At 39.0% G+C, this 15,996-nt stretch overlaps 1 protein-coding gene and 1 non-coding gene across 2 annotated transcripts; both read right to left on the reverse strand.

The window, feature by feature from the left end:
- Positions 1-5,325: 5,325 nt before the first annotated feature.
- Positions 5,326-15,996, reverse strand: LOC119730766 (importin subunit alpha-2-like). The gene is made up of 7 exons (XM_038203792.1): positions 15,872-15,996; positions 13,791-13,901; positions 11,634-11,730; positions 11,183-11,351; positions 10,207-10,298; positions 6,616-6,783; positions 5,326-5,753 (listed from the first exon to the last, which is right to left on the reverse strand). The coding sequence occupies exons 1-7, from the start codon at positions 15,979-15,981 to the stop codon at positions 5,619-5,621; spliced, it is 882 nt and encodes a 293-aa protein (XP_038059720.1). The 5' UTR covers positions 15,982-15,996; the 3' UTR covers positions 5,326-5,618.
- On the reverse strand, positions 14,812-15,004 carry LOC119730988. Its single transcript, XR_005271411.1, has one exon. It is a non-coding gene; the product is annotated as a U2 spliceosomal RNA (small nuclear RNA).

A 15,996-nucleotide genomic window follows, 5' to 3' on the forward strand; every position in this document is an offset into this window, starting at 1 on the left:
TAGGTTAATTTGGAGAACATCTTCCGAAGGTACGGCAGCCTAACGCTCGGGCAGTGTGCAGAAACGTTGTAAAATACAGACAAAATAAAACAAGCAAGAACCTGAACAGGACAGTGACAATTATGTGAACCTTATCCTATAAATTCATACTCAAGTTCAATAAATGTAATTCCATTTAATTGATGCCCTGTTCTGTTATTCCTTTTATTTCCTTCATTGTCCAGAGGCCCATTGTTGCTATTGTGTTGAAAGCAAAAGGCCCATTCTGGAAATTGTGTTGGTAGTGTTTTTTTGGTTAGTCCCCGAAAAAGGGCTTGTATATTTTTCATGTATAGCTGAATATCAGTGAAACCTTTACAGACTGTGGTCAATACCCAGACCGAATGTTGGCCGAAGAAAACAAATGTGGTAATCCTTACCCTTTTTGTGGGAGACAAGTACGTGTCCAAAGGGACTTCTTTGTTTACTCGCCCTGTGCGAAGGTTTTTTTATATTTTTGTTGAGAGCTGGAATTTTTTTTACTGAGATAAATTGGGCAAAAAAGGTATTGTTTGGCAATGATTATGCTTATATTTAGGTTGTTCAAAAGTAAGTGACTCCTCATGTTTTGCCATATCAGAATGAAAGCAAAGCTCCCTTTGCAAAAAAATAAGACCCCTCTTCTGTTGTAATTGTGAAGGTTGCCGGCTTATTACATAAAAACTCACTCACTGAAAAGTTACTAGAACAACAGCTATCGTTCAATCTTACTGAGAAAAGGGCCCGTTATAGTTAATGTCTGGAACATTGAGGGCAGGCTTCGGGGAGTGGAACACACAATAATTGTGTCTGAAGGTTTGTGCAGTATTTATTTTTTAACAATTTTATTACTTTATTGAAATTACATCTACTTTTTTTTGTATGATAAGAGCTGGTCTCCATTCCCAATATAGTAAACGTACATCAAGCCTCATCAAGTTGAAACATGGCAACAACAAAAAAAGCTCCCTGAAGTTTCACGAATATTTGAGATTAAGTTGAGCATATGTGTAATAACCATTGTAACCCTTTTTTTTAATGCTTAAAATGTTAATATGCAATACTAACACGTTTATAGAATTGATTATGTGAATATGAAAGGTACTACAAAGATATGCACAAAATGAGGATGCACTAACTTTGTCAATGGTTTGACAGATTCTGTGCAAGTAATTACAGGTATTTATGAGCGAAGTAGTTTATATGGATAGCTGTTTTTTTCTCAGTTGGTACTGAAGAATCTGTTAACAGTAAATGACGTGTAAACTGGGGGATTTAAAAACTAAAACACGCACATCGTAAAGCCACTGCAATGAGCAAGTGCAAAATTTAGGTATGTTCGTTGAACAAGGAGATGAAACTGGTGTTTCTACAAACTCCCAAGTTTATAAAGAAATTTGGAACAGACTAATGTTGATATGAATGCTAAAATACCAAAAGGGACTGTACATTTTGAAGCTAATGTTGAATGTGTAACTAGTAGCCAAACAACTTTTTGAGTAATCAGAAAGAAGGACTCAAGTGAACCATAGGCCTGAAGATTTGCACGACTTGAGAATTGTAAATGCTTTGTGATGTGAACAAACAAAAATGTCTGCTTCAATTGTCCGAGTGATATATTGCTGCCAGTGTCTTCAGATTGCATGTGTATTGTAATGAATGAGAAATTACAGTTTGAAAAGCAGCCATCTTTGCCTGGCTCCCTGACTTCATAAACACAAAGTAAATGCTAACTGCTCACCTCAGAACTAAAACAATGTAATTGCTGCTTTTGTATCAAGCACATAATATTAAAACATTATTAAAACATAGGAAGATTTTTATTTTTCGTTCAAATATTTCATTACTTTCTACAAAATATATCTAAGTATCGATTTATATAACTAGTTTGCTGCTTGACTCAAAAACAGCTAATTTCCTCTTTTATCGATATCTATGTTAAGTTTTAGAAACTAACGAGGGAGTACTTTAACTTGTACAACGTATTTACTGACATAGTCAAGGATGTGTACAAAGTGACTAACAAAGCCGAAAGGAACTTCTTCAGTTGAAGTGGCTTCCGATATAATCTGTGAATTGTTATACTTAATAATCTCTACCGTTTATAAGATCGCATTTGACATGGAAAACTAAACTAAACACACTGCTAACAAACTCACTGGGTTTTATGATGGTACATTCACATTATACACAGAAGAATAAAAATCTGAAGAAAAAGAAGTCGAATTTGAAAGATGTGGCCTTTTACAAAAACGGCTCTCACATTGACCATTTGCAACCAGCCGCCATCTTTGGGGTGAACAATGAAACCACACGAGGGTTAGCCATGCCTATCTCTTTGGAATAAAGGCACGTACCTCAAATATGGCTGCATTGCAACGGATCTACGGAAACAGATGGTTGTTACAAATTTTGCCAGGTAATGAAAAGAGTCGACGTTTTTGATGACCTTAACAGCAAGCTTTGAGTAAAATACAGTGTAATCTGGCGAACAAAATTAGAAGCCATTTTGAGGTGGTGCCACGCTTGCGCGCACACCGCATGCCTCTTTAAGACGAGGTGTGCGCGCATATTTTGGCAACACTATTGGCTGAAGGAGCCCGGAGTGCGTGCGTACTACCTGAGCGTGACTCGCCCGAGCATGGTGCTACCGCGCAGTGCCACCTCAGATAATTATAATAATAATAATAATAAGGTATTTATTAAGAGCTTTTACAAGATAGATCAAGGCGCTGGTCAAATGGCTGGGGGAAAAAATGTTGCAACCTGACGCCACTTCAGCGGTTGTGTGTAAAGTCTATGGAGAGTCAAGAAATAGTATTTCCTAACAAAATTGGAAATGTTTCTCAGTCCCAGATTCATGTCTTATCATCATTTTTGCAATGACTGACCTTCATTGAGAAGATATATGAAGAAAAATGTGGCTTCAGGTTGCAACATTTTTCCCATGGCTGGCACCACTTTAGTACAAATGTCATGGAATATTTTATATCTTAAGATGGCACTAGTTCCTTGATTTCAGATTTTCGACAGAAAGAAATTATCTCCGCCAGATTTACTTGATAAACTGGAGCATGTTTTCTAGCAGATCTTCTTAAGAAAAGAATGCATGAACAACTAAAGGAATCCCTGTCTCAATGATTGGGATAAACTTTCCTCACTTTGTTGTCATTATTTAAAAAGAAATTTTAGGTAACAAGTACAACTCTTCTAAAATTTACTATTTGGAAAAAAAATTGAATAATTTTTCATTATTTCAGTGAATGCAATTTTGATACAATAAAACCAGTTAAAATCAGGTTTTGAAGAGCGATATGTTGAAAACTGTATCAGTAAAACAAAATTGAAGATTAAATGGCAGTTTGTGTAATTTATTATAAAATTGTAAAACATACATTGACGACAAAAATTGAAGGGAAAAAAAAAATGCAAGGTTGACAAAATTTCTTAACCAATCACAATTCCTGCCTGTGTACAATTTTGTAGCCCGAAAACTTCCTGGAATGTGTGTTTACAAATAAAAAGCGTAAAAATATCTCATGAAACAAATTCCTCTCTTTTTTGTAATGTCATTTGTAATAAAACTTCTATCATAAACTAAAAAAATCAATACACATTATTTTTTTCAAGGAAGAATATGATTTCATTGACACAATTAAAATGTAACAATCTTAATGTTAAGCTTTACGTCTACACTACTGCAATTGAAAACATCATATAAAATGTCATACTTAAAAAAAAATATCAGAATTCACTTAACACTCGGAGTTTGAGAGATATTCACATGAAGAGTATAACACATATATTGTAATTCTTTTGCAGTATGGGCATAGAGCAAAAACAATTAGGACACAAACGTAGTACACACATTGGCTTTTTTAAGCATGGCCCTTTTTGTTTTAAATGCCTCATCAACTTGTGCAGGCTTCTTAACCAGTTGGCGCCGGGAGTATTTTGACATCGACCGGACCCAGGCACAGGATTATTTCTCACCTTGATGCCAGATGGGTTCAGGCCATCATCTTGCGGGTAGAAAAACCCAGATATTTCCGGCCTCGCTCGCTGCAAGCGGGTCGCTGACAGATATTTCCGGCCTCGCTCGTTAAGTGTTTATCCGTCATCTGTTCCGAATATTGCAAAACCTTTGAGTGTATACACGTCATCCAACGCGAACTGGTTAAGAGCCCTGGTCCCCACCATATTTCTGCTATTATAAACACATTCAAGAGCTTGCAGTTACCAGGCCAAAGGAAAGGTTACATGGAGAATACACGCAACATGTTGCAAAGGTGCCCCCAACCCCCCATTAAGCCTGGGCGTCTTGTCAGCAAACGATCGAGGGCTTTGGTATGTGCAAAACGGAGAGAGTGGGTTTCTGCTATCAGTTAATTCTACACATTCATAGTAACATTCGGGTATAGAATTGTTTCAGCACATCTGTGCAGGTCTGGCATGGAGGAAATTAAAAAATAATGATAATCAGATGAAAGTTTGTAGCCTGCCAAGGGCCGCAGAATCCATGGTTTACATATCTTTTGCTTTTAATAAACCTTTATAGGTAAAAAGCTGAAGTTATTCCAACTTTCGACAGTTATTTTTAAATCAAAAAATTCTAAAATATCTCATCCGTGATCTTTGACCATTGTAGGCCTATATCAACCTCGTCCCCAGTGCTTACTTTATTTCCAACCTCGTTTCCGATAGTAAGCCCTGGATAGGAAACTTCCTTCCTGCATCCTGATTTGATACCGCAATTGGCTAGAAATGGATTTATATCGTGTACTTGGTGCTGTTATTCACAACGTGCAGTACGTGTTTTCGCCATCATTTGTCCACGCCTTCTCGAAAATATTCATTTCTTTTTTAATTTGTTCATGTTAATATGAAATGTGATACTGGATGTTGTCTCGTTAAGATCGTAAAAGTTTAATTAAAATAAAATTGTGTTTTTGTAACTCACGCCATGCTGGCGCTGCGATGAATTAATTCTGTTTTTACCCCAGACACCGCATACAAAAAAGAATGCAAATGTAACGCACAGGCAGGCATCAGACTATTCCTCTTTTGCATACATGTTCGTGTTCAAAAATCTTGCACATGCAAATGATCCCATACCAGGGTGAGAGACCAGGTAGTGGTGGGCGCGTACTGCTCGACACCCTGGGGACGAGGTTGGGCCTATATTGGCTATGACGTCATTTTCACCACTAAAACTGCAATGGTCGAGTGGTGAGACGTCTGCACTAGAAAGCAGGAGGTTGTGGGTTCGAGTCCCACCCGAGTGATTTTTTCCAACTTTCACTCGGGAGGTAACACACCGAGTAAACAGTGCTGTTTGAACGTCGGTGAAGGGCAAAACCTAATTTGATTTAAAACTGCAATGTTAAGCTACACGCCTTACAAAATGCCCCATGTCGACACAGTATCTTGTTTATAATTTGAACTCCCATAAAAAATGGTCTCTTTAACCTCTCAGCCTTGCAAATGGTCCCTCAGTGTACAAGTTGTTCTGAAACATATGCACGATGTCGATTAATCTATATTACAAAGACTCCATGTTACGCCGATCTTCAATTCTGATTCCTTCACCTGTTCGCTGATCATTTATGCTCATCGTCTTGATAGAAGTGCGCTTCAAGGAACTCGGCCACCTGTTTGTGTATCTCAGGATTGTTGTGATACTCCAAGGGCTCCAGCAATTTCAGACCGCCGTGCTCCTCAAAGAGATGCTTGGCCTGCATCACCAAGAATGAGAAATCATTACAAGGAATGCCAGACACCTTCTCAGACAAAAGATCAAGTCTGAAAATACAACCGGCAAAGAAAATCCATCTTCCTCAAACTATAATTCGACCACGCTCATCTTAATACTGAAGAGCATTACTACATTTGCAATATTCTCCAGAGGGCGGTAGCCATTGAGTAAGATTTATTTCCCACATTACCTTGCGGTCCGCCCACCATGACATGTCTCTATTCTCTTTGGCCAAAAAAATTAAATAGTTGGTCTCTGGTCAGCGCGCGCGTCAATTTTAATAATCATGCGTGTCAATGTTATTTTTGTTTGAAATTTTCTGTGGTAGCTACAACAGCGCCTTCTATTGCCGCACAGACTCAGTTTTCGTTTAAAAACAGGTTCTGTTGTTCGGAAAGTGTGGTAGGATAATTTTTGGTGCAGTTTGGCAATCAGTTTTTGGGGAAAATGGACTACAACGATTTGATCTCCTGGAAAAAAAAATTGCCTTTGAAAATGGCAGCAAAAGTTTCTTGTTGGACCTGAAGAAAAGACAACCCTCATTTCAAAATTGTCCAGAAATGCAGTTTCTGGTCATTTTGAAAGATAAATAATCTTGAGGATTTTTTATTTGGGGGGGGGGGGCACCATCATAAAAATATTCTGAAAAGTCTGCAAATATGACTTGTTTCAGACAAAACTTCAAGGCATTGATAGCATCCATCAAATCTTTAGAAATTGTTCCAGGGCTCATAATCAATGAACATAAAATCTTTTTGGGATGTTTAAAACAAAGTTGCATACATGTCTCCTACAACATATAACATAACTGCTCAAAAGACCTCTAGATTCAATGGACTCACACTACTGTCGTTCTTGAGGATCAAATCCGCAAATCCCAGGGCCAGACCTATGGCATCGGTGTCCTGATTCTTGAGCATATTGATGACTCCAGGGAACGCACCGTGCTGCAGCAACACCTGACAGAGAGCTGGGCCTTGGTAGGCTAGGTTGCACAGACACACTACTGCCTGGGTGGACAGTGGTTGGAACAAGGTTTCAAAACAAAACAAAGTTTAGGAATGCCTCTTCACGTATGGACTTATAAAATGTTTAAAGTGGCAAGGCATTTTAACTGGCGAAATATGAAGCTGAGACCTCAAGATTACCCTTTTGTGGTTAACCTAACTGATGAAGGTTAAAAGGTGTAAACAAAAGCCAGCATCCAATGCACATCAAATTTTGCTTTAACCTCCTGCTGTCTGAACAGTCACAGACAGTCAAAAAATCTATCCTCTTCCCCTGCAATGCCTTTTACACAGGCAATCCACCAACAGCCAGATCATATTTCCAGCAAGCACTGGTCAAATTCAGTCAAGAGACAAAAGCAGACAAGTGGTAGGCACAGTTGGCTTATCAATCGCCTAGAGTCAAAGCATTTGAGTCAAAGCCTTTGATTGAAAGGAAAACTTGGCACAGAATGTATGTTTGCATAGGAGGGTTAATGTTACTTGATACACGATCTCAGGTGCCAACTTGGGTTTAAATACAGGGCGAGTAAAAAACACACCAAATGTCGGGACTATTGTTTTAGTGAAGTTCTGCATGTAGCGCTTCCAAAATCTAGGATATGAAAGCCCAATTCATCAGCTTTTTTTTAGTACAAGACTCAGGGTTCTCCCCACGTACAAACGTGCGTATCGGCCTGATACGCTGGAATTGTGGCCCGATACGCCGACAAAAATGCCGATCACATTTTTCAGCCCCCGATACGCACAATATAATTTATTACACAAGCCATTAAAATGCACAACATTATCGTTTCATACGCCATTATTTCATCTTGACATTCAAAATCTTGACAAAAATCCCGTATTTCTGATGCTGCATGTGTGATCAAAATGCACACGATGACGGGTCTTTCGCGACGACCGCCAGCACCCAGCTATATATTAGCGCATTCAGCATGGTACACTGGTTCCCTTCGCGTGCTAACAGTATCAATGCTATGATGATGAAGGACCGGAACCAGTGACTACTGCCTTGTACGTGCATACATGATGATTTCGGCCGAAGTTGGATCGTATAAACAACAAACAAACATCGATGGAGAAAGAGAATTTCTGCAAATTAATTCACAGAACGTGATCTCTATTTTCTGTGTATGTATTTTCCATTAAAATGACGAGATTGCAAAGCTCGAACGTATGGCGAAACATTGTACGCGTAGCATGCTTCTTAGAAGCAGTGGTGCAAAATTTTCAGCCACACTGATGCTGCGCCGTGTCGGTACGGTGAGCACAGCGCGATGTACAGCCGGCCAGACTGAATGTTGACGGCGCCAGGGGCCATGATGTACGTTAAACATATTGTGGAATCAACTACCTCAAATTTTTTTTTTTAATTAGGTGAGGCAAGTTTTAATCACTTTTGATGGTCAGTCTTGATAATTTTCGTGGTGCAAAGGAAAATAATCCAGGCACAAAACTACATGATTCCTTGTTCAATATGCTCCATTCAATCAAGTGTTTTTATTCCTCCATGATTCAATCAGCAGCCCAAAAAATTGGCGAAATAATTTTTCCGACTTACCGACGCTATTTTGAAAGGCATGTAATCGGAAGCAAAAGTGATATTTTTCTTCACCTTAATTTCTTAATTTGAAACTTGCTTGTTAATCTAATTCATACTTTCTAGATCAGGAAGTTTTAACACAGGTTTTGAAATGTTGATTTTTTTTTTAAGTTAAACATTTTGATATATTTTTTCTTTAATTACAAAAAATATCACATGATCTCCTCTAAATTTTAAGAGAAAATCTTCCTCAAAGACTCCCCAGATTTGCTCTAAAATGCACCAGAGAGCCTCTAAAGTTCAAAATTTTTCGGGGCCCTTAAGCGGGCCCCGAACCCCACGCCATGGCTTCGCAGGTTGGTGAATCACAACAAAACTTCCCCCACAGGTTTGAAAAAATCCTGGGGAGAACCCTGAAGACTCTGTCAAATCACTTATGTACTTTGCAAGTTACGGAATTTTAAACACAACCACCATATTAAGGTTCTGTTCACGAATCACAAAAAAGTTCAGTGTTCTCTTAGCAAAGCGAAAACAAATCACATAGGGATGTGTGTGAATTGTTTTCATTTTGATGAAAGAATGCACACCTTTTTTGTTATCCGTGGACAGAACTTTAAAACGGTGGTTGTGTTTAAAATCCTGTAACTTGAAAAGTACATAAGTGATTTGAATGATTCTTGTACTAAAAGAAAGCTTATGAATTGGGCTTTCATATCCTAGATTTTGAAAGTGCTACATGCAGAACTTCAATAAAACAATAGTCCCGACATTTGGGTTTCGTTTTTTTTTACTCACCCTGTACAAAGGAAGAGCATACCGGTATGTCATTTTGGTGGCTTAATGAAAGTTATCTTCCCCCCAGCCCTCCCCCACCCTTAAAGTGACCAAACAAACTAACTAACGTCCACACATGTTAGGTTTAAAGATAACTGGCTTAGTTAAAACAGTTGAAATACATGTAACACCTGGTTTTAATTCCATCTCTATAACTCGGACATTTGGAAAGATACATCAAACTTGATCTTGGTCAAATAAGGTTGCGGAGGGAGGGCAACCAGAGAGCCCGGAAAAAAACCCTCTTGGCACAGGAGAGAACCAACACACAACTATACGCACACACTCTTGTTTTACTATACTCCCGCGGACAATGCTTTGTGTTTCTCTTTGTCCCTATAATATAACACTCTCCCATAGAATAAGTGCTGGAATTTACTACCTTACGGAGACATGAACACAATAGGGAACAAAAGATTGTATACGTCTCCAGAAGAACATTTCTATAGATGAATACGTCTCCACAAGAATTTCACGAAATAGATATATGGATTTTACTCAAAAACTAGGAATTTCCAAGGTAGGTTGATCCGTCGCAAATGGAAGAGTTTTAGAAAAGGGATATTTAGTCCAAATTTCAGCCCAGGAAATTAATTCTGGTTAAAATAAAAGCATTTTGAAACTTCAATTTCAAACTCGAAAACTTTACTACACGAGAACAAAGAAATGTCTCCGCAGGAATACAAATTCCAGAATGCATGCACATGAACCTACTACAGAGGACCGTTTTGAACAAAAGACCCAACTCCCGAGGACTGAAAGGATCTGTTGTTCTCCCTTTGTGTGTCGGTCCTCGGGGGTTATGTAGAACACGTACACATAAGCCTACGGTCGCGGCCAGGAATCAAACCAGGGCCACAGAGGTGAGAGGCGAGCGCTTTACGCACAAGCCACCCATGATAAAATAATCATGTTATAACAAAGGAAAATATTTGGGAGAGGAACTACCAAGTACTGAATGAAGGATGTAATGTTGAAAGGTAGACAAGAAGAAAGAAATGGAAAGAACGAGAGAAAACATAGATGACACCATTAATGCTTACCTCCCTCTTGATATCGTAGGTATTTTCAAGACAGGAGACAATGCCAGGCAAGAGACCAAGACTAACCAACTGCTGACAGACACTGGACACCTCTGGAAATAAACAAAGCATTGAAATGAAAGGGACAGTGATCAGTCTTCATCCATGGAAAAAAAACCCCAACAACCAGGAGCTGCCCTTTGATTGGCTTTGATGCTCTTGAAAACAACTTAAACAAACAAAAACCGAACAACCCCTTCCTTTCAAAATTAGCCTTTATAGTTCCATATAATAAACTGTCGCAAACAGCTAGCTCATATATTACACAAATAATGAATGCTTATGAGTCCAGTGGTGGGAATAATTTCATGGTGACAAATGAATGTTCCATTCCATGAGGCAAAGCCGAGTGGAATGGAACATTCCATCTGTCACCGAATGAAATTATTCTTTTGATGGCACGAATATGAAACATTCATTATATGTTTTATACAACACCTGAATAAATCCTCATCATCTGATTGGTCAGAGCCACCAAAAGAGTGACCGTGCAATGGAACTTCTATTTACTGCAGTACGGCCGGGCCGTGGGTTGGGACGAATAGTTCAATGACATGTGATCATGACCAACCAATCAGATCACGGGGATTTGATCGGGCATTGTATTAAACCTCATTACGGCTCCTGCTGGTGACAACAAGCTGATATATTGGAAAGAATGTCATAGGGAATCAATTTAAGTGAATTTTATAGGTTTACAAAGAGCATATAGAGTATTGTCAGGCTTTTAACTATGTTCTTCAAGCCTCCTAGATACTTCAAATTCTACAAGGAGCTTTTGGAGGGTTTTGCAGGAATGAGGAAGGTAGACTCTAAGCCACTTATACTTTAAGTCTCCTTCATTTCCATCACAGTGGAGGATTTTGTTTGTTGAGAATTCAGTTCCAAACAAAACTGCCTCTGAAGGACTTTGAGTCAAAACCATACTGTTTCTCACCTGTCATGTTGCTCAATGCCCACAATGTTTCCTTCTTGATGTGCCGATGATCTGAGTGGAGGAGGCGACCGATGGAAGGGAGAAGACTCCCGTCTCCAGTTGCCATAGTAACCAGCTCTTCCGGACCGCTGCAGATGTTGCCGAGACATCTGACTAGAGGTGTGACTACCTGTGCGTGTGTCAAAAAAAGGAAAAGATAAACTTTTTAAAAGAGTAATCAAAATTCAAGTGGCAGTGCTTGTCACTTCTTTTCACTCAAACTTTCCAAACCTCAGGTTTATTGATATATACACTCTCTGAAACCACAATATACAACTCTGCCCAAATCTAATAAATGCAACTGGTCAATCAAAATACCAGGGACATAAGAAGTAACTCCAACATAATCCACCTTATAAAAAAAAAAAAAAAAAAGTACAAGAAACTGTTAAAATCTAGTCGAATGACCTACCGCTGAGTCATGAGGTGTCTGTTGGGATAGTTTATCCAAAGCTGCAACCACTCGTGGGATGAGTCCTAATGATACAAAGGTCTGCTCATACTCACCGCTGTATCAGGAAAACAATAACAGCACAACTTAAATACAACTACAAACTGTATCAGGAAAACAATTCACTGTCTTGTGGACTTGTGATGGACTTGTGATGGGCTTGTGATGGACTTGTGATGGACTTGTGATTGACTTTTAACAGACTTGTGATGGGCTTGTGATGGACTTGTGATGGGCTTGTGATGGACTTGTGAGAGATTTGTGATGGACTTGAGATTGATTGACTTCTGTCGAGTAACTTCTGAGTGACTTGTGATTGACTTGTGATTGACTTTCAACAGACTTGTGATGGACTTGAGATGGACTTGTGATTGGCTCATGATGGACTTGTAAGAGACACAGGGGTGCGTTTTGTCCCCAGTGCTTTTTACTCTTTACACTAGTGACCTCAGAAGTGAAGACCCTATGTGTCCTATGATAAAATATGCAGATGACACCTCACTGACAGGGTTGATTAGTCATGACAATGAGACTGGATACAGGAACGAAATTGTTAAGTTCTGTAATTGGTGCAAAGATAACTTCCTAATATTGAACACGCAGAAGACGCAAGAAATTGTTTTTGATTTTAGGAAAAATCAGAATGTTATCAAACCTGTTGTTATTAGTGGTGATGAAATCCAAATTGTGACAGAGTATAAGTACCTTGGGACGTACATTGATAGTAAATTGAATTGGAATGTGAATACTCTTAAGTTATGTGCCAAGGCTAGTCAACGGCTCTTTTTCCTGCGGAAATTGAAATTATTTCATGTTAATCGTGATATTATGTTGCTTTTTTATCAGAGTGTCATACAGTCCGTCATGTCTTTTTGTTGTATCGCCTGGTTTAATGGTTTGACTGTTGTGAATTCGAACAAGTTGAAAAGGATCACTAAAATTGCCAGCAGGGTCATTGGTGTTGATGTTCTGGACATTCAATCAATGTACCACAATGCTCTTGAATCCAAACTGAGAACCATTATGCAAGACGATACACACCCACTCCATTCGTTCATAGTACAAAACAGGTCAGGTCGAATCCGTCAATTGAACTCTCGTACAACACGACACAACCTTTCATTTTTACCCAGTGCAGTTTCACATTTTAACAAGAATTATACTAGATAATGCTGTTTTTATAATCGTGCTGTAGTGTGTTTTTAGTGCAATCAGATTAGCCCTTATTCTGTCTTATCTCATAATATTCTTATCCACCCCTCCTCACACATCTACCCATTTGTGTCGGGTTAAATTAGTAAATTAGTAAATTGAAATCTCGTTAACACGACACATTTTTTCCACTTATTTTTACCCAGGGCAATCTCGTGTTTTTAATCAGACTTATAGTAGATATTATGCTTTTTAAATCGTGATGTAAATGTGTGTGTTTATACCCCTCGTACATGTAAGTTTCAACCCTTTCCCTGTTTCCTTTTCCCCCGCTCATATCCCCCTGGCTTTCTAATCCCCCCCCCCCCCCCCGGCTTGCCATTGTGTCCTTCCCATTTTTCGTCTTTATACATAATAGCTCTATCAATCCAGATATTTTATTTATTTATTTAATTAGGCTCAATTTGTTGTTCTATTTCTGTTTACGTGTACTCTTGTCAGTGTTCTTATATTGTTACGCCAATTTGTACATTTATGTAATATGTTTTTGTTTTGGTTTTTAATGTGAAGTTTTTTAGTGTTTTATACATCATATTTGTGTGCAGAACGAGGAGACAAGTTTCATGTTTTTACATGATGAGAATAAATAAATAATAATAATTGTGATGGGCTTGTGATGGACTTGTGACGGATTTAGGACGGACTTGTGAGAGACTTGTGATTGACTGACTTCTGAATGGCTTTCGATGGTTAGACATACTTCATTGAGATGCTTAACACCAAATTTGCTAAGCACATAAAACAAGCGCTTAGCAAAAATAGCTTTTAACCCAAAATGTCATGCACTGCTTGTGACTGTTTCTAGGCTTCATTTCCTGCTTAGCAGCTCCCTGTACTACACTGTATGTGTGAGGACTTGTGAGGAACGGTTGGAATGATAAAGAGACAAATGCAAAGTGAACTGACCCTGCAGTGAGGTAGGCGAGTGTCCATGCAGCCTCTGCCATAGTGCCTTGGTCTGTGTCTAGGTCCATCAGATGGATTAAGGACTCAGCAATACCGGCATCCATTAGGGCCCTGCAATATTGTAAAAACACAACATCAGGGATTACAAAGATGTGTAGAATAGGCGAGAATACATTGAGGGAAGTAGGAGTTGGCAAAGGGCAGATGCCTGAGAAGATTGGCTGTTCTAACAGTTTTAAAATTTTGTAATGTGTGACTCTTTTTGGACTTTTTTTGGTGGATATTTAGGATAAATGAGTACAATGAGGGCCGGGGAGTTGGAACACGGCAGAGAGGTGTTTTGTGAAGGTTGGGGGTTTTAACTGTTTGAAATATTGACCTCAGCTTCTTCTTGAATGATTGGTGGATATTTTGGGGAATTTTCCTTTAAAAAAAACAACTGTATAGACTCTGTGCGCCATATTTTAAGGATGCCTCCTCAAATTATTTCCTCTAATATTACTTTAATAACCCTAACTCCCTAGCATGATTTACTAGGAACCATTACCCATCCAGGCAAATTCCAACACCATATGGGAAACTGTGCACACATATTTCCGACTTTGATTCTGGAGGTGTGCCAACCCAATGTAAAAGACTTTTAGTTTAGGGGTACTGTACCCATCCTGACAGATTCCAACAAAACATGCCGTTGGGGTTTGATTGGTTGAGTTCTGTTAGGGTTAAGAATGGTCTACATGGGGGTTTATACCAGTGCACTGGCAGAAAGTATACTGCATTTTTCTATTTTCAGTAACATTATAAATTCATTAATTTTGGTGTACTAACCGCTCACAATTTGTGTGATTATTTGCAAATGTTAACATTTATTTATGATTCTAAATTAATTTTTTTCAGCTTTTCACATTTACATGGAAGATCTTGTGAAAATGGTTTGCATTGATGTATTAAAGAGAAAAAAAATCAAGAATGTGTTGATTTCAGGGTTTAGGTCTATCTTTTGCTTTGATTATTTCCCCGAAGGGAGTGGGCCGAATCCCGGATGTAGTGCTATACCGGGCCAACCCGTGGCCGGGACGAGGCAAGCCCCTATTCCACGGCCCAGATCCAAAAATCAGTTTAATATACTGGCTGCTCGATGAGCAGCGTTTCAGATATTAAGCTGAAAAGAACAGATACTACACATGATCTTAGCCAAAAGGCCGAGAAGCGATAACGAAGAATGGTGCAGGTCCATCAGACCAGGCGAGGGTATCCAGAAAGGCACAGCTCCGTCCGTCTAATGACGGGAAAATATAGACGTCAAAGTAAACCATCCTATTTTTGTAGCCACCCACCAAATGTGTAGTTATTTCCCCTCATGTTGCTATTTCAGGGTGGATATAGATTGAAGGTTTTTGGTCTAAAATGGGTAAAAGAAGACCGATGACTGCAAATTTTGTCCTCGTTGGCTCCCTGAGTTGACCTCTAAATTCTCTAAGCACTGCCCACAAAAGCAGTGATGAATATTTACACCTCATTCCAGCAACGCAGCACGTATCCTGTATGCGCTGAACAGTGTGTACACAACACATGCAACGGAATTGATTTCCCAGTCTATTGTGCAATGCTCACACAATGCAAGGTTCGTCAACAGGACTTGTTAGGCCCACAGTGGTGTACAGTACTTGTGCATGTCTTCCCATGCACATGTACATGTACATGTACACGTACCATGTACAGTACATGTACTAGTGTAGATTGTATAGTGCTCGTTATGGCCTTGGGTCATGTCAACGCACAGCAGTAAATAATAAAGCAAAGGTGAGGGCAGGATTAATATCAATATTCATTTGGTTCATGCATATTCATTGCAGCGCTGTTGATGGAGGTGTGTCCATGCACTTGTACAGGAAGGCCTACTGCATGTGACTGCATTTGTCATTTGGTGTTGCAAAGTGTTTTATTTGTTGAAACTTTTTAACACCCTGGTGTATATTCATCAATTATGAAAGAACATTTCTTTTATCAGACTCAAAACAGAAAAGCTTTTTTCAGCAAATTTTGGTTAACGGCCTAAGCTAACTTGGAGGTAAACTTACTTGAGGTTAGCATCTTTGCCTCTGGCAAGGTTGGACAAGGCAAAGGCTGCTGACTGTACAACACTGGGTACTGGAGACTGCAGTAAGAAAAACAGAAGATGATAGAACATGAGAAATACAGGCAA

Source organism: Patiria miniata, unplaced genomic scaffold (assembly GCF_015706575.1).
Source record: "Patiria miniata isolate m_02_andy unplaced genomic scaffold, ASM1570657v1 HiC_scaffold_22, whole genome shotgun sequence".
NCBI lineage: Eukaryota > Metazoa > Echinodermata > Asteroidea > Valvatida > Asterinidae > Patiria > Patiria miniata.